Below are 18,308 nucleotides of genomic sequence, written 5' to 3'. Positions count from 1 at the left end.
AACTCCGTCAAGGTCCGAGGAGGGAAGTGTTTATAACCTTTCTATACCTGCGAGAAAGAAAGAAAATATACAATTTTTATATATGTTTGAGATCATTTTCTTTGTTACAAGACCTCAAGATTAATTAATTTATTTTCTATTAATACTATTATCAGGCTATCGAAGTTTGACATTTAACATATCTTTGATCAAATTTCTCACTCTCTGGGGCAATTATATAAATTAAATCGATAACAATTTGTATAGCGGTTGGGAAAAATTAAACTAAATTAAAATTTTTATATATATATTATATATATATTAAAATTTCAATTTAGCTTAATTTTATATTATTATATAATATATAAAGTTATATATATTGTTCAATTCATGCAGTACTCTTTGCATACACTTGAAAATTTCAATGCATAGTGTCATACGTTCATTTGTTTAAATGTACATTTAATATAACCAAATATACTGAATATATAAATCTTATCGGATATTAAAAACACAAATAATATAGTTTTGCTGTTATATGCAACATACGATAAAATAATTGAGACACTTCTGTAAAATGTGGGCTGGGGAGGTAAAGAAGGATGTTGCAGCTTTGATGGTTCATACATATCCATTATGTAAGGTAAATTGATCTAATTTATAATATTTATGTTCGAATTAAGATATATCAATTTTAATTACGACAAAGATTCTTCCTAGTACAGTGACATGCCGGAGGATATGAAGCAGGAAGCCATGGAGACCTGTGTCACCGCTGTGGAAAAATATTCGGAGAATTACGAGCACGCAGCTCGCATGATCAAGGATAGTCTGGATAAAAAATTTGGGCCTCCATTCCAAGTGGTCGTCGGGGAAGCTTACGCGTGTGCAACTACACATCAAGAAAAATCACTGTTACATATGTTTATTGGAGGTAACATAGCAGTTCTTGTATGGAGGACGGTTACAGGTTTTTGACGAATTTTAAATGTAAAAGATAAATATGTACTTTCGAATACTGTCATGTATATGAATTTTTTAAATATATATTATATAATACTGTATATCAAATTGCTCCTTAAATAATATATTATTTATAAATAATTCAATAATCTGTACCGAAAAGTATTTCCATTAATTGTTGTATTTTATTTGATATAGCTGAATCGGATTATCATCATCAGTTTTGTTTCCAATATGTTAATGTGTTTAACTATGATAACAAAGATATTGGACTCTTACAATTAAACACAGATTGGACCCACACTTATGAGATGTTACAAACGTTCTTTCTCTTTTCTCGTAACAGTTTGCATACATGCTTCGCACACATACATAAAAATGATTTTACATATACAGTCGAACGCATATATATATGCATGTATATAAGTACATAAATAAATACATTAAAAATAAATAAATAGGTGCCAAGCGAACCGTTACTATGCCGATTTCCATATGCATATTGCCAAATTGCCGGCACAGTACATGTACAGGAGGTGCTTCAACTGATAAGTTATTTCAAAGCCGTAGCCTTCTCCAACAACCGTGTGCCACGACGCACCGAATTTCTTATCCATTGTCTCCTTGATCATCCGAGACACGCTTTCATAGTTGTCTGCGTACTTTTCTGCCGCAGTCACACATAATTCCATCGCCTCTTGCTTCATCTCATCAGACATATCACATTTCTGCAAATGGACATTGAAAATTGTTAAAAGAATTCCAATAATGTAAACAACTCGCGTATGCATATACATATAAATGTATATTTATTTCGAGTTGGATAATTTTTGCAATGGCAAATATAATTTCTCCAAGGTTTCATACGCATTTTACATAAAATAATTTTTAGGTATTACTACATATTATGCTAAATCAAATTATAGAAATATTATAGGCTTTTATGCAAAGCAATATGAGGGAATAATTATTCATAAATAGAACGGATATAAACAGAATGCTAAACCAAATTCGACAACAAATCGGCATTCATTTGAAATAAAAAATGCGCGTAATTTTGATTTTTAAATCAGCGGCGTCGATTCAATGAACGCGTAGCGAAACGCACACGCTTCCGTATTGATCAAACGTCACATTCGCATATACTTACGCAGCGCAAATCCGTACGATAAATCACAATGAAATACGGCAGCGTATTTTACTTACTCTGCAAAACGGGTAGGTGTGAAGAATTTTTACAACATCGTCCTTCCTCACTTCCGTCATTGTTGCAATTTTATAAGCAAATCGCGCCCCTCTGACGATGCTAACACGACTACTCCTGCACAGTGCACGCTGGAACGGTTGCGGTGTCTCAGGCGCAGGTCAGTGAGTCATTTGTGACATGGGAGCACATTGTCATGATTTCATAAATTACCTACTTGTCAATAAAGAACATCGTGTTGCGCTAGTTTGATGAAAATATCTCTCACCTCCTGCATGTCTTTTTAACCGTTAATTTTGGTTTTAGCGCAGAACTGCGCGATACGGAGAATTCATTTACAGAAATTTCGAAATTCAGTGAGCCATTTATATTCCAAAGGTAGTGAAGAGGTTAAATTCCAACGTTGACATTAATATTTATTAATGCTGAGAATCTCTTCATTTTTACTGTTATATTAATGTTGCTGTATTATTTCACGAAGATCTGTAGATTGTAAAAGATAATCTACGACTGTAGGAGCATTCCTAATATCTCCTTTAAAAAATAAGAGGTATTTATTTAATTAAATGACACTTGTATTTATGAAAGAAAAACAGATTATTTTGTATGTAAGTTTCTTTTATATAATGTATGTTTACAGAAAATATCTGTATACTTAAGAGCTGAACGCAAGAAGTAAATTTTGAAAAAAAATGGCATCAAGATTCAGTGGAGCATTGCAGATTACAAATCTGGATGATTTTATCACTCCATCGCAGGTATGATGATCGACGTCATTCTGGATTAGATCCAATCTCCATGCGCTGCTTTTAATTACAATTGTTACAGGAATGCATTAAACCTATAGAGATGCAGGCGAGCAAAAGCAAGACAGGTGCGAAGATAAAAATACAAGCGGATAATGCCCATTTGGCGCTGAATGAAGTAAGTGTCTGCAATATTTATTTGCTGAAATATATTTCCAGCTTAAAACATTCTACTCAAGTTTGCTTTACCATGCAGACAAGGCAACCGGAAAAATTACAAAAAGTTGAGATCACACTTGCCGACTGTTTAGCTTGCAGTGGATGTATCACATCTGCTGAGAGCGTGCTAGTTACGCAACAAAGTCAAGAAGAACTGCTCAGGGTGTTCCAGGAGAAAGTAGCTCAACAGGTAAAGAATAAATGTTACTACAATGTATAAAGGTTTCTAATTTATATATAAAAGTAAAGAGATTTTATATGATTCAGATATTTGTAACGATACTTAGAGAATTGAAGATAGCGGTATTAATTATTAATTCTTTTACAGATTGATATTTATCTTTGATAGTGAGATATACAAAATTACAAGATATATTCTTCATTTATTTGATTTCTTAACCATAATACTTTTTGTACTTTTGTAGAACGTAGGAAGTACAGATTCCAAATATATAGTAGTAAGTCTATCGGTGCAACCTGTGTTGTCACTGGCACAGCGTTATGAACTTACCCCTGAGCAAACTCTCTGTAAATTGGCAGGATTTTTCTATCGATTGGGAGCTGATGCGGTATTAGATATGACGGTGGCTGACGATTTTGTTTTATTAGAAGCTGCCAAAGAATTCGTCGAACGTTATAAAGCCAGTAAAGAAGGCATAAAAAATCAGTTACCAATGTTGTCCTCTTCGTGTCCAGGTAAGACGAATATTTGTTCATGAAAATGAATGATCGATTCAAGAAATTTGTAATGTTCTTATTTCCGTGACAGGTTGGGTATGTTATGCCGAAAAAACTCACGGAAATTTTATATTGCCACACATAAGTGTCACAAAATCACCCCAACAAATTATGGGATCATTAGTAAAGTACCATTTAGCTGAAACTATGGGTCTGTCACCAGAACAGATGTACCATGTAACTGTAATGCCCTGCTATGACAAGAAGTTGGAAGCTTCCAGAGAAGACTTTTACAATCAGCAAAGAAAGACGAGAGACGTAGACTGTGTCATAACATCAAGTATATACATATATTCATATTTTTATATAACTATATTTAGAATTATAAAAATTGAAGTGTAAATTATGGTATCAACTTTGTGTCTTTCAGTCGAATTGGAACAGATGCTGAGTCAAGACGGTTTAGTATTAAACGAAATCGACGAAGGTGAAATTAAACAACCATTTGGTTTCTACAGTGAAGAAATTGCGAGTAGATTGTGGGGTCATAGTGGCTCGGGGTCAGGTGGTTACGCGGACTTCATCTTTCGTTACGCGGCGAAGAATCTTTTTGACGAAGACAATGTTACAGTAGATGTAAAAAATCTTAGAAATCCCGACTTCCAGGAAGCTGAATTGAAAAGAAACGATCAAGTGTTATTAAAATTTGCTATTATTAATGGATTCAGGAATATACAGAATATAGTTCAGAAAATGAAAAGGGGCAAATGCGTTTACGACTACGTCGAAATTATGGCATGCCCGTGTGGTAATTATTGTTTTGCTTAAAATAATGCACTAATGTTGTAAGTAAATTTTTTAATGTGATTATTATTATTATTATCATCAGGTTGCTTAAACGGAGGAGCACAAGTAAGACCCGACGGAAACGTTCAACCCCGAGAACTCGCAACAACATTAGAAAATATGTATCGTAAACTTCCGCTAAGCAAACCTGAAGAAAACAAAGTGGTGCAGAATCTATACAAAACTTGGCTGGGAGGAGAGGATACAGATAAAGTTAGCGCGTATTTCAATACACAATACCACGAAATACAAAAAATGAATACAGCGCTCGCAATAAAGTGGTGATGTAACAATGACGTTATATCTACTGCTATAACAATGACGACGTTATTACTTGTATGATATATATTATGTATATTTTGTACAATAGGTTCATTGGCTGATTAACTTTATTTTTTTGCGGTACACAACAATAAAAATAAATAAATTATCATTAGTCAATTATTTGATGCTTACTTAAAGCCACAACTTAAATATATGCCAGCACGTGATATAAATAAATTTTACGCTCTTATAATATAAATAATAATGTCTGCTTAACACTGTCCTATATATACAGAATAAATTACATTATGAAACAAATTACAAGTATATTTATTGTGTAAAAAGAATCGTGAGATTGTACCTAAAATGTATTGTAACAATTTCATATTACAAGTGTGTTTATTTATACAAGCTTTTTAAAATGACAGATATGATTATCACATATAAATAATATCACGATAGAATATAGATATACACATTAATAACCTTTCAATTCATATGAGTAGCTATTGTTTAAATACGAGTTCTCTTCTTATGCACGTTAACTTTTAATAAAAGCAATATTTTCATTTTAAATACAACACTATATATCTTACATACGTTATTTCTTAAAATGCGTTGTTACGCATATGTCACAAGTAGTATGTAATATACATAATATACGAATAATTCTCTAGTAAAATAAAAATAAATAAATAAATAAAAATACCACTTGTGTTAACACATAGATATAAATGAAAGCATTATAGTAAAATGCTCAGTGAAACATTTATTATGTGTAATTTCCGTTATCTGCTCTATCTTTCGTTCTCTTTTGTTCCTGTATAATTCCAAGTCTTTTCTCGCGACAATTATAATCATCCTTCCTTAAATTTGCAACAAGGGAATGAATAAATAAATAATTAAGTGGAGCGTGGTGCATGTGGCCCCAATTATCTAGAATTTTTGTTATCTAGGAATTCCTCGTTTTCATTCATTTCCTTAGACTCGGACTTTTTCAAATCTATATCCGGATATCCGTCCTCAATATACCTAATAGAATCATGATCCATGTTATTGTCATCTTTATTTTCACATGTATCTATTAACCATCCTTGATTGCTATCGATCTCTCTAGAAACAACAAGGAATAGTTCCTTCTCCTTGCTATCTATCTGATCCTTTAGATATATGAGTAAGTCGTTGTCCTGATGTCAGAAAAAATACAATTAATACGACATATAAAATATATGGAAATACCTTTATATCTTTCGCCAAATTTCATTGTATTGTAATAACCTTTCCTATTAACTGCGGCGAGTCCAGTTTCGAATCAAGATTATAAAAGGCACCGTGTATCTTTTTCAGAGCAATCCAATGACGTCGCTTCAAAGGAAGTAGCACAAAACCTAGTTTATATTCAGTTGGGACATTCAGTATAAAACCCTCAATGTTGTCTAAACAAAGACACTTGGGATCCCTGAGATAGAAGGAATAATTTAATGAACATATACAATTATAAATTGCATGCTCATACTTTTCACGATACCGATGAACGTACGGACCTACGTTTGTCGAACCATACAGCCTCGCGTCCTCTTCTCTGGAGAGCGGCCATAATAACGTTAATGTCATAGTTGCCAAGTCCTAGTAGCGATTTATGAGGATTGATCCACACATCGGGACTTAAACTATAGCAGATCTGATCTAATTCCTGTTTGCTAAAGCCACGCTCTTGAAACAAGTTGTTCAACGCGTGTAACGCACACAGCTCCTTCACCTACAATTCAGTTTGTAATTTTGGTGAAGGGTACGAAATAGATTAACTTGGAAAAAAAATAAATAAATAAATAAATAAGCATCTTCTCTTTTCAAAATAGTGCAGATATCTTCAACCATCAATATTCTATTGACAATTACTTCGCATTGTTTACGGTGACGGAATTTTCTACGCAATATATGTGCAACCTAAAGACAATCTACAGAAAGGATGCAACAACATTAACAAGTTACTTGTCGTTCATGATATATAGATCCAGTCATATCAGTCGCTGTGCTCGCAACCATCGCAACTACATAGTTCCTTTCCCACCCGTCTGTATGAAAGCGTGATCGATCTCTGCCGGTGCTTTTCGAGGAAACCTTTAGAAAATTGTGTTTAATAGCGAATGATCATCAGCAGGCCGCCGGGCTTGAACCGTCAACGGCACTTCAACAACTCACGACCATCCCCAGCTATTGTAAATTGATCAATGCTCGCCGAACATGCGATACATGTCATCCGGATTTGACGAAAAGCGCATACGACTGACGACAGCTGACAGCGACGACAATCGCAGGAATGCAGGGAAGCAGTGGCCACAAATTCTGTGTGTCAAAAGACTTCGATTGATACGGCCACACAGTTGTAGTTACGAAAACTCGAAAGCACGCAGAAGTGCAGAAGCAAAGAGAATCAGAGAAGTCTTGAGAGCGACCATGGGCGCGATTTAGCCCAATTCAGCTGTTACTTTATTTTGAAGCGCCTCTATGTCTATAAAATGTGGACATCGAACTACGTAGCCAATATCCATGAATGTCCATGAAACATGAATCCTGTAGGTAATGCCCACGATTTTGTGGTTCTTTTCCGTGCTATATCGATTTTGTGGTAACGTCCACAATTTTGTGGTTCTCTTCCGTGCTATGTTCACAATTTTTTGGTTCCTTTCCGAGAAGAGAAAAGGTTTTTTTCCGATATATATAACAGTTTGCGGAAAGATTTAAAACTTTTTGAATAATATAAAATATGATTATAATTTGTTTTTTTTTCTGTTTTTCCGGCATTTGCTATCCCTGCATAAAATGTCGGATTGAAAAGAATTAATTTAAATTCTGCTTTCTGATGCGAAGAAAGGGATTGAAAAGTATTGGTTCGCAAGAATTCACTTTAGCTTAAAATATTCCTCGCATTCAATCGCAATCGATAACCTTCAAACAAATGCGAATTCTCGCATTAAGGGGATGCTGGAGCCGTCTGTTTTACCGGCATTTTTTGTCGGCACGTAGCGTCGTATTAATTTGACAGAATCAAAAATCCTTCTCCAGAATTGCAGTACATTCATTAATGATTCGGGGAAACTCTGATTTTATATAGAAAACGAGAAAAAATTACGGAAGTACAGATTTCCTTATCCTACTTTTATCCCAATATGGCGTCTCGAGTTGCGGCGAGCTGTCAGCTCGTCACAAGATGTATTTCATATAAGAGATATACCATTGGTACGAACGCGAAAACAAGTTCCCCCGAATTGCACAACAAGAAAAACATCGATAAACCCTCCAAATCAAGATTTGGAAGCGTAATATAAAAGTATAATGTCGACGTGCATCGTGCGTATGTGTGCGTGCAATATAGCGTGCTATCCTTGTCTATATCTTTGTCTATACAAGGACAGATATAGTTCGCCGGTCTTCTTTACCGACGCCGATCGAGTTCGGCTACGGCTCCAGCATCCCCTTAAAAAGGATTCACTTCTGCTAATTGTTTTTGGATTCAGAGGCATACAAGATTTTCACGTTCTATTCCTAGTATCGCACTGAAAAGTATTGACCCGTGATCCAATCCGAAATTGTTGCAAAGCAGAATTCATGACAAAATCTCGTGAATACGAAACAATATTTTTGAATAAGACGTTTTATGCAGGAATGTTACATTAAATTTCATTAAATTCTTACGTTTTAATATAATTGTCTCAAGTTCAATGTATTAGATCAGATGTAATCTGTGTACAGAGAAATTTTTTATTAATTATTTGTATTTTATTACAGATTTTTCTTCTGTTTCAATCAGTAGAGAAAATCTATAATATAGGTATGTCAAAAACTGTACATTTTTAGTACCTTATACTTTTCATTTTCAGTGTGGAAAGAAAAGCAACTTCTCTCTCTACGAAAAAGATAATAAAGAGAAAAATTATATAATTTTAATTAAAACTATGCAATAGCAAAACTTTGATTATAATATTATAATTATAAAATCAATTAAATTTAATTATAATATTTAATGTTATCTTTAAGTCTGTTTCTTTATAGAGCTGCTTTACATTAGACTTTCCACATTCAAAATGAAATAGGCATAGAATTTAGATATCGGAAAGAAAAGGAAAACGGATGAAAAATGCAAAACATGGCATTCAGTTATAAAGAACAGTTTTTGATTTACTTAACCGATTTTGAAAACATAATGAAAATTATTGGAGAATTTCGTGTTCTTTACACTCACTTTTCATATGACAAATATAATAATAAAAATAATTCGGATAATTATAATGATTCGAACACTCATACTTTTATTAAAAGACGAGTTTTAACACTCGTTTAGTACTGTAAATGAATCAATCAGATCAATTAGCTGATCGGCCACTCGCCCGATTCATCAGCTATCGCTTCTGTCCGAAATGTTTTCAGAGGCGCAAGGCTCGAAAATATTCTTAAATAACGAGACAAAATCCTGATTTTCAACGTCATTCGTTAATTTTCTCTAGAACAGTTACTATATCTCTTCGCTACACATTTTATCTAACAAACTTGATCGTTCGATACTTATTGCGCTTTAATCCATCGTGTTTTCTATGTTGCTTTTGTAGCGTCGTGAAAAAAAAAAAACATTTCCCTTATTTTGAAAAAAGGGACAGAAAGAGGAAAGATTGTAACTGTATTTCAAGAATAGATCTTCTTAAAGAAAATAAATACCTTTAAATTTTATGTACGAATTAACATTTCAATTTTATTTACAGAATACATAACGCTAATCATAAATTATTGAAAAATAAGAACAATATGTGTATATGTACGTATATGAATGCTCTATAATAATATATATTCTATATTACATAAAAAATATTTTATATATAAGTTATGCTCTATTAGTATATATATAAGTTATATATGCATTATTACTTTATATATATATTACTTTATATTATAATTGTATTATTTGGAGGGGTAAAAGCCATAGTGGTGTAATTCAATTTTTTTTAAATATTGACTCGTGTGCATAGGTGCAATTTATATATTGTATTTATGCACACGAGTCAATATCTTAAAAAATTTGAGTTGCACCACTATGGCTTTTACTCCTCCATTTATATTTCATGCAGACTTTACACATATAATATATTTAATTCACTCAAGCATTATAATTCATTTTAATACTACGTTCTATAATATAATAAAACCTTGATTGCGTATCCAAGATAAACCAATGATTTTCATTGCTATTGACTAATTGTAAGTATGAAATATGGTTCGTTGTTTTAAAATGGTCCGAATCCTGTGAAAGAATTTTGTATATACATATATATGTGTACAGAATATTGTACAATACATATACAGTTGTACTGCTACTTGTAATGCATATATATGAATTTACTTGGATTTGGGGGTGGATGTCCCAATCTGTACATATCCGGAGGAAATCGTGGTGGAAATGGTCTGACTGGTGCCATTAAAGCAGGGTGTCTGCCTCTTCCCATAGGAGAAATCTGTCCTCTTAATGGGACCATAGGGCTTGCTACGATTGGTCTCGGAGGAAGGACCATAGGGCTTGCTACGATTGGTCTCGGAGGAAAACTCTAAAAAGTATATTAAAGAAATAAATAAATTAGAAATTCAACAAATTCTCAGTAAGAACATTCATTAGATCAATAGTTTGTATATATTTTTCTTACCCCATAATAAATAGGGGGTATTTTTATCACGGGTATTGGTGATTTAATATAATGCGGTGCTATATCTTTTCCTTCTCTGGATCTATCTCTATCTTTGTTTCTGTCCCTGTCTCTGTCTCTATCTTTTTCCTTTTCCCTTTTCCTTTGCCTTTCTCTGTCCCTGTCTCTGTCTCTATCTCTTTCTTTTTTCCTCTCCCTTTCCCTTTCTCTATCCCTGTCCCTGTCTCTGTCTCTGTCTCTATCTCTACTACTATCCCTATCTCTTCTTTCATGGGAACGTTCATTTGATCTCTCACGATATCTGTCGCGATAAGATTTCTCTTCCATAAACGGCCTGTAAGGATAATGATTAGAAATGATTATTCATAACTATTAAAGAATGGTTTAATTGGCACCCTTTTTTCATTTTACAAATAAATTATAACAATTATTATTATTATTATATTTATAACAATAAAAGTATTAATTTATTTAAAATAATCTATAAATTCTATATTTAATGATTTTACTCCATACCTCGAATATGAGTTGTGCAGTTCTCTAGAACGAGATCGATTAGCATAATGTTTATTTTCACCTCTTTCTGTGTATTTCTCTTTGTATTCTCCACGTTTCTCGAAACTGCTTCCCCTACAAAATATAGAAAGAGTATATATTTTTCAGAAATATAAAACAGTTATTTAACTGTTTTTAATTATGTAATACTTATTTGCTTTTGATTATTTGAAAAAGAAGGTTGAATTTCTTTTCATCAATAAATAAATTATAACTAAAGCTAGCTTTACCCATCATTTTTACGAATATCACAATTTTCTGTCTTGTTATGCTGATATTTCAAATCTATGCGGTGTCTAAGATCATAAGAACTCAAGGATAAAGATCGTCTCCTTAAAGTACGTGATTTGTTTGTCGAGGCTGTAATATTATATGTAGTGTTATATGTATATACCATGTTTTTAAAGAATACTATGTTGTATTATTCATTATGGAGCCTCAAACACCGAAAACTAAAATATTTATATAATCTATGTCTTGACATATATAAAATTATGTATTTTTTAAATTAAAGATATGATCTATAAATAAAAATATATATCCAGAAATTAGTCACATTATATATGTATATTCTGTATTCAATGAATATGTATAGTTCTAGTTAAGTTCTATATATGTATATTTTATATGTATCACACATAAATATATATATATAGAATGATTTCATGTATGTTATACTTTTTTTGTTCAAAGAATTTCGAGTATTTCGAAAAATATCTAATGTAATTTTATATATTCAAGTTTAATTGGTATAATTTAAGAATTAATAATGAATAATAATTATATATATAATACATACCCGATTGTTCTTTATCTATAGCTACAACTGTACGTCGTTCTTCTACTTCGTTAGTTTTTTTTATCTCTTCTCTGTCAAATATCGGTTTACATCCTTCTCCTATATGATTTATTTTATTCATTTTATTAGTCTTTTAGTGGTTTCTTATTGACACAGTTCTGATAAGTCTAATGCATTAGTCAAAAGAAAAATTTCATCTTTTAAAGAAGAAGAAAGAATTTTGTGTCCGATATAAACATTTTTTTTAATACAGAAGCCGAAAGTTAATTATATTATTATTCTTTCCACATTAATATTTTTTTAGCCACTATTCTCTTAATATCTCTTGATATGTTGTCTTCCAAGATCTAGAACAAGAATCTCCAGAGTATCTTGTAAGTTGTATGAAATTTACATAAAGTTCTTTGAAGTAAACTGGATTCCAAAATTAAGGGATATAAAATAACTGTTCATTTGTATAACATAAAATTAAAAGTTATTAAAATTTAAATGTCATTATTTTTTAATCATAATACTTTTAAAAAATAATTGGTTCTGTATTTTAAATAAAATTATAAGATTGTAATTCCATATAATTTGTATTAACCCATTATTATTATGTTAAATTACATATATTAAATTAGAATAAAAGAAAGAACTACTCGGTTGCATTAAAATGTTGTACATATGTATTAGAAACAAAATCTTGATAAGATCTTCCAGATGAAAATTCTAAAATGCAGGTATCTTCCATGATGATTCTACGATAAATACAATTTTATGTAAATATATAAAGATACGCTGCAAATAAAAAAAATGTTATTATAAATAGACAAAACTAATTGGTCTTGTAGGATAAAATCTTCGTTGCTTTCTTTAAATCGCAATTGTAGCTTTAAAGCTATTATAACTTTCATCAAATCGTAATATAATGCCACTTGAACACTATGGATATTTCTTTATATGTAGGCAATCAATGCAGAAATGTAAATTTTTTTTAAATTTACTTAAAATATAATTATGTTACTTTCAAAGATACTTTAAAATACAAAATATGTGTTGAATTTGTACGAAATTGTTTTTGAGATTGTTTCCTATTTTCTATATTCTTTACTTTGTTTGAAATCCTATATGTTAACAAATATGGAATTAACAATAATTATATAGACAATATCTCTATCGTTTTTATGAAAATTCCAAGACTATAAACAACTGCAGCTACAAAATCATGTGTAACCATCTGTATAATTTCTTATAGCGTTTTCGACTGGGCGTCGAAATCGAGCAATAACGTTGGTCAATTTGCCGAAGTGACATCATTAATTGCTTTCAGAACGAGCAAACTCGGCCCGGTCGAAAACGCTATTATTTGCATGTAACAATATTGCAATATTTGTTTTATTAAGCGTGAGCATTTGTGTGTGTGTGAGAGAGAGAGAGAGAGAGAGAGAGAGAGAGAGAGAGAGAGAGAGAGAGAGAGAGAAGAGAGAGTCGAGACGTGAACTCGAGATACACGACATGGGGTCGAGAAAAGGGCCTCGAATAAAATGGCGTCTTCGAGATGTGTCAAACGACGTGAACGCGCAAAGCCGTCGACACACATACTCTACAGCGACGACGACGACGACAATTTTCGTGACAAGCGTGACGGCCCAAGGACGTTTACGATAACGTAAAATGATGATCATACACATTGATACGGATATAACGTCCAAGGATTTCTCTCTGAAATATTAAACAAGGATGACGTAATGAATATACAATATTTTTATTTCTCATTTATATCAATGTATAAAAAAAATACAAAACGCCAGTTGTGTGTTTCGTCTCAACGCCGAAACATGGCCGTGGGATATGAATGCCAAGGATGGCGATAAACTGAACGCTTCGACACACGGTCACATAAAAAAATGCTAAATTAACGTGTAAATGTTCACGCGAGGGTACGACGGTTGAGATATTTTACACGCAACAAATAGGTACATGTAGGTACATTACGAGCACGGCGTTACGCGTAAATTCGGCAGCCGTGTCCTGTTTATAAATAATACGTCGTGTACCTACGCGCTTAGCCACTATCAATGTGGACGTCGACATGTGACGTATCTCCCGTTTTCGTTTGCCGCTACAAGCGATAAACGCGCTTTGGCGCTTTTTTTTCCTTAACGTGTTGCACGCGCTCGCACTCAAACTAAACACGTTTATTAATCAAGGTGCGCTTTGCACCGGTGCGATCCGCGATTTTTCTCAAACACGCAATACGCGCCGACCGCGCCGTATACATATATCTCGCAACGCGCGAATCGAAAAGACAGAGAAAGAAAGAAAAAAAATTCTAGTTCTACCATCGGAATCCAGTGCCGTTGTGCTCCTTAAAAAAAAAAAAAAAAATTCTTGTCACGCACCAGAGTGCGAGCTCCTGCGCGAGTTGACAGTTTTTGTTGAGAGCCTACATTTTTCCCGTAACGGAACGTACGACAATATCTGCTCGCCAACTCGGGCGAGTGAAACGGAATGACGGGGCAACGATAGTTTTACTTGATTATATTGATATTGAACAAATTATAATAACGCGTTTGTCTGGTCCACTTGCCGTTATTTAACAGAGATTCACTTTGCGAATCGATGGACATTGAAAAAAAAATAGTCGCTATATACCTAATTACGCGTGAAGAGTGATAATAATTCAATACGCGTTCATCACCGTGTTGGGTACACGTCAGAGCCAAAACACAATGGGGTATAAAAATTGGGCGTGGGATCGCGGACGGAGATGGAATAACGTCACGATAAGATGCTCACATTGTGTAGGAGCAATCGATCGGAAAGCAGATATAGAGTTGAAGCATAAGAGAGATGATGAGTGTGGTCCCACGTCTACAAAAGGGCACAGCGAAGGCATTCTGGGGCCCGTCCCGTCCACGTGAGGTGGCGGCGTCCACGGTCCGTGTGCTCGTGTTGGGCAAAAAGACCGTGTGTGTGTGTATCTGCAACACGAAAAAAAAAAAAAATTTCAACGTGAATGACGTACAAAAAATTTTTGGGCGCACGTATAACGTTGGGGAACGCAGTGTGTAGCGGTGTCAGGAAGCAGGCGGGGGGGGGGGAGGGCACGTTCGTTTGCCATCACGTTAAACGTGTAAATCACGTCAAACGTTCGTCCATCTTTCCAACATTGACAATATTTATACGTACCGTGCGAATTTGGCTCTTCAACGCATGCCTCTTTACGCGTCGAATGTTGATGATGATGATGATGATGATGATGATGAGCTGGCCCAGAATCTGTTATTTGTTGCGCCACTCGTACTCGCGCCGTCGTCATTGACGTCCAAACGTCTTTTTTTTGCGGGGATTCCCCCAAACAGTGGTTCTTTGAACTCATGTACAACAATGCGCGCTTTTATTGCCCTTCTCGAGGTTTCGTGGATACTTTTTGGCCAGAAGAGCGACATCGAGTTTATACAGACAATCTTCGGCAGGCCGGGAGGCACCCTCACCGTGCTGTACTTAACGTTTTGGCTGTATGGAGTTTCACAATCCAAGGTGTGTGTTATCTTTTCTGGGGTCCAGGTGCGGAACGGCATGTCGTCTAGGACGATTCCATCGGTGTAACCCTCGCGCAGCTTGCACCAATCTTGATCTCCACTAACCAAGATCGGGTGCGTAAAATGAGCAAGCGCAAATTGGGTTTTGCCTATTCGTGTCTGCGAAAAAAGTAAAACGTTAATATACATGTATATGCGTAACAATGTACGATCGATAATACGTGTCTCACACACACACACCACATGCACGCACGCACGCCACGCACGCACGCACGCACACTTACCTCGCCGACAAAAATCGTTGTTTTGTTTGCTGGCAATTTAAATGGCGGGATATTGAAATCCTCGAGCTTGTACAGGCCTGTGTCGGGCGGGGCGAATTTATTACTGAAATAGGCGTCCAGTTTTGGCGTCATGGCATCGTTATATGTCCCCAAATCCAGGGATTCTTGCAATAAATTATTAAGTTCGTCAATCTTTCGACGATCGAATTTGGGCACGTTTCCCATTCTGTATATCGTGCCGCTCGCATTTTCAATTTTTTTTATTACGGCCTTTGGTTCAGTGGTCACTTCCACCGTTGTCCCGTTGGGCAATGCTTTTTGTAACGCTGTTAAACTTCGTGCGTTTTTAAATCCGAATAACAGGTTTATACATATTCCGTCGTCGGCGGCCTGATCGTTGCCGATCAACCATTCTACTTCTTGTTTGTACGTCGCGAATTTTTTCGCCCGTTCTTCTTCCGTCGGACCGGTCAGTATCACGTTAAATGTGCGGAACCGTACCTTTTTTGCCTGTCGATGAAAAAAAAAAGTTAGCCGCTCATTGCCGGGAAATAAAATGAATCGCGTTTCCTTCCAACCCTGTTCGTAAATTAGGTTTGCGTAAACAGGAAAGGACCGAAATGCAGAAGCCGCGCTGGGATTAAACGTTGGGTGGGCCTGACTTTTTAGGTAGCTACACACAAGGCTCTGACCCGGGGCAACAAGAGGAAAAAGAGCATCTCTAAAGAAGCACGTAACGAGTTTTTTAATATTTAATTTACGAGGAAGGAGGAGAGGCCGAAACGAGAAGAGGAGAGAGAGGTCGACGGAGAGAAAGGGCGGTGAACCTATAACGAATGCTATGTTAAATTTACCTGTGGCTGGTGCGTGGCAGGCGCGGATGGTAATAGAAACGGCAGAGGCCTCCGAGGAGCAGGACAGGCGCCAACAGCCGACATCTCCTGCGAGGATTCTCGTCTCTGCGATCCTTACTGCTGCCGCTGTTAGGCGAGTCCTCGCACGGCGGCGGTAGTCGCAGGGTGCCGTTGCAAGACGTCACGTTTGGCAGTTTTGTTATGCACGTGGTCTGAAAAAAGAAATCCGAAATTGCACGACATTCTGTTTGCTTTGCTGCCGGTGATCACGCTATTTACGAAGCACCCCCTGGACGCGAGGACGGTCAACATCGGCGGCGAGTCTGCCGAGTCCTTCCCTCCCCGCCTTTCTCTCGCGCTCCCCTTCCACCACAAGCGTCGCGGCGCGAGCCACACAAACAGAACACGCGTGCTCGGCACGTCCGAAACTCCGAATTTGTCGAACCCCTTTCGCGCATTAATAGAAGAATGCCGTCGTGGGATCGTGAAACGCGATCCGAGCTGCCGAACCGTGCGCGGGACTTACACGACGCAATCCGTGGAAAGCCTCGAGCAGCCTCGAGGAAGACTGTCTCTAAGAATCACGCGCGCTCCCCTTCCACCACAAGCGTCGCGGCGCGAGCCACACATAAACGGTACACGCGTGCTCGGCACGTCTGAAACTCCGAATTTGTCGAACCCCTTTCGCGCGTTGATGGAAGAATGCCGTCGTGGGATCGTGAAACGCGATCCGAGTTGCCGAACCGCGCGCGAGACTTACACGACGCAATCCGTGGAAAGCCTCGAAGAAAACTGTCTCTAAAGCTAAAGCAAGAATCACGCGCGCCACCAACTGCTGCGGCGCGACTTTTTTCGCGGGCCGTTTGAAAACAAAAAAAATTTTTTTTTTTTCAAACGACAGCCAATTTCGCACTGATTGTGTACGGCCGAGAGATGGCGCGCGCGCGTGCGCGCGCGTGACGGCGGCATTCGGATTCGCGCCTTGTTTCGAACACGGCGCGACGACGCCGGGGGTAAAGAAACTTTTAGAAAATTTTCAAGAAAGTCCAAAAAATTCTTTCAGTGGTAGAAATTTTAATATCTACAAGTTTTTTATATTAAGGATTATTGTAAGATATACAGCGCGCTGTATAAAGAATTTTGCAAACTTCGATCATCGCGTACTTTGTACGAACAGATAAGTATACAAAAAAATAAAAATTTCGCAAAAAAATCGCAAAATATTAAAAACAATGCTGTTACTCACTGTGAAGGTATAGAATCCTTCAGGCACCGATTGACCGCCAAACTTAATGCTGAGGGTGTAGTCTCCCGCATCGGCAACAGTGTATTAAATGTTTACTGTGCCATCGCCGTTGTCCTCTATGTCAATGTCAACGACTTCACTGAAATCACAGACCGAGACGTATTATTCAGAGATTAAAATATAGACCATCGGAGATCCATTCACGAAATTTTCGCGCATATTCTCGTGACACCGCTACAATACATCACTTGGAATACTTTCTCGCGACTTTGTTCCTAATTATTCAGATTTTTCAATCGCCAGTAAAGTAAGAAACTTGAAAGAAGTTGGAAACTTTTTTTTCTTTACGTAAAGAAAACTAAATTTAAATTCTACAGAGAGATGAGATTTAGTTATATCGCAAAATTAGAAAATTTTGTAAAGCTTTACTGAAAGTAACAACTCTTAAAGAGAC

At 35.8% G+C, this 18,308-nt stretch overlaps 6 protein-coding genes across 10 annotated transcripts in view; 2 read left to right on the top strand and 4 right to left on the bottom strand.

Annotated features, from left to right (window-relative positions):
• Nucleotides 1-20: 20 nt before the first annotated feature.
• Nucleotides 21-1,274, top strand: LOC139810144 (dynein axonemal light chain 4-like; the record flags this gene model as incomplete). The annotated part of the gene is made up of 3 exons (XM_071773458.1): nt 21-622; nt 700-913; nt 1,141-1,274. Coding segments are annotated over exons 1-3 (414 nt in total), but the record flags the coding sequence as incomplete, so codon positions are not given.
• On the bottom strand, nt 889-2,308 carry LOC139809997 (dynein axonemal light chain 4). Its single transcript, XM_071773340.1, has 2 exons — nt 2,149-2,308; nt 889-1,670 (listed from the first exon to the last, which is right to left on the bottom strand). Exons 1-2 carry the CDS (start codon nt 2,206-2,208, stop codon nt 1,422-1,424), a joined length of 309 nt encoding a protein of 102 aa, XP_071629441.1. The 5' UTR covers nt 2,209-2,308; the 3' UTR covers nt 889-1,421.
• Nucleotides 2,291-5,068, top strand: LOC139809991 (probable cytosolic Fe-S cluster assembly factor AGAP009023). 3 transcript variants are annotated; one of them, XM_071773330.1, is made up of 9 exons: nt 2,291-2,306; nt 2,453-2,696; nt 2,787-2,904; nt 2,975-3,070; nt 3,149-3,301; nt 3,537-3,807; nt 3,881-4,129; nt 4,220-4,597; nt 4,679-5,068. In XM_071773330.1, exons 3-9 carry the CDS (start codon nt 2,839-2,841, stop codon nt 4,918-4,920), a joined length of 1,455 nt encoding a protein of 484 aa, XP_071629431.1. In that variant the 5' UTR covers nt 2,291-2,306; nt 2,453-2,696; nt 2,787-2,838; the 3' UTR covers nt 4,921-5,068. The 3 variants fall into 3 exon arrangements, with proteins under 3 accessions (XP_071629431.1, XP_071629432.1, XP_071629433.1); XM_071773331.1 differs by lacking the exon at nt 2,291-2,306 and having other exon boundaries at nt 2,313-2,524; nt 2,628-2,696; XM_071773332.1 differs by lacking the exons at nt 2,291-2,306; nt 2,453-2,696; nt 2,787-2,904; nt 2,975-3,070 and having other exon boundaries at nt 3,164-3,301; nt 3,652-3,807.
• On the bottom strand, nt 5,007-7,388 carry Josd (Josephin domain containing). The gene is made up of 4 exons (XM_071773339.1): nt 6,892-7,388; nt 6,444-6,658; nt 6,178-6,358; nt 5,007-6,086 (listed from the first exon to the last, which is right to left on the bottom strand). The coding sequence occupies exons 1-4, from the start codon at nt 6,943-6,945 to the stop codon at nt 5,832-5,834; spliced, it is 705 nt and encodes a 234-aa protein (XP_071629440.1). The 5' UTR covers nt 6,946-7,388; the 3' UTR covers nt 5,007-5,831.
• A 2,600-nt stretch (nt 7,389-9,988) lies between these two features.
• The window catches only part of LOC139809292 (uncharacterized), a 28,758-nt gene continuing 20,438 nt past the window's right edge, over nt 9,989-18,308 (bottom strand). The window contains 6 exon segments of the mRNA XM_071772069.1: nt 9,989-10,192; nt 10,292-10,493; nt 10,590-10,923; nt 11,106-11,219; nt 11,375-11,504; nt 11,944-12,042. Coding sequence (XP_071628170.1) covers nt 10,176-10,192; nt 10,292-10,493; nt 10,590-10,923; nt 11,106-11,219; nt 11,375-11,504; nt 11,944-12,042 — 896 coding nt within the window. The 3' untranslated portion in view covers nt 9,989-10,175.
• Nucleotides 12,516-18,142, bottom strand: LOC139809293 (uncharacterized). 3 transcript variants are annotated; one of them, XM_071772072.1, is made up of 6 exons: nt 17,855-18,142; nt 16,609-16,820; nt 15,755-16,264; nt 15,118-15,629; nt 14,725-14,909; nt 12,516-12,683 (listed from the first exon to the last, which is right to left on the bottom strand). In XM_071772072.1, exons 2-4 carry the CDS (start codon nt 16,690-16,692, stop codon nt 15,150-15,152), a joined length of 1,074 nt encoding a protein of 357 aa, XP_071628173.1. In that variant the 5' UTR covers nt 16,693-16,820; nt 17,855-18,142; the 3' UTR covers nt 12,516-12,683; nt 14,725-14,909; nt 15,118-15,149. The 3 variants fall into 3 exon arrangements, with proteins under 3 accessions (XP_071628173.1, XP_071628171.1, XP_071628172.1); XM_071772070.1 differs by lacking the exon at nt 12,516-12,683 and adding an exon at nt 12,962-13,647; XM_071772071.1 differs by lacking the exons at nt 12,516-12,683; nt 17,855-18,142 and adding exons at nt 12,962-13,647; nt 17,135-17,375.

Source organism: Temnothorax longispinosus, chromosome 3, assembly GCF_030848805.1.
Source record: "Temnothorax longispinosus isolate EJ_2023e chromosome 3, Tlon_JGU_v1, whole genome shotgun sequence".
Classification (NCBI taxonomy): Eukaryota; Metazoa; Arthropoda; class Insecta; order Hymenoptera; family Formicidae; genus Temnothorax; species Temnothorax longispinosus.
The sequence above is the reverse complement of the archived record's forward strand: the minus strand, read 5'-3'. Positions and strand labels throughout refer to the sequence as shown.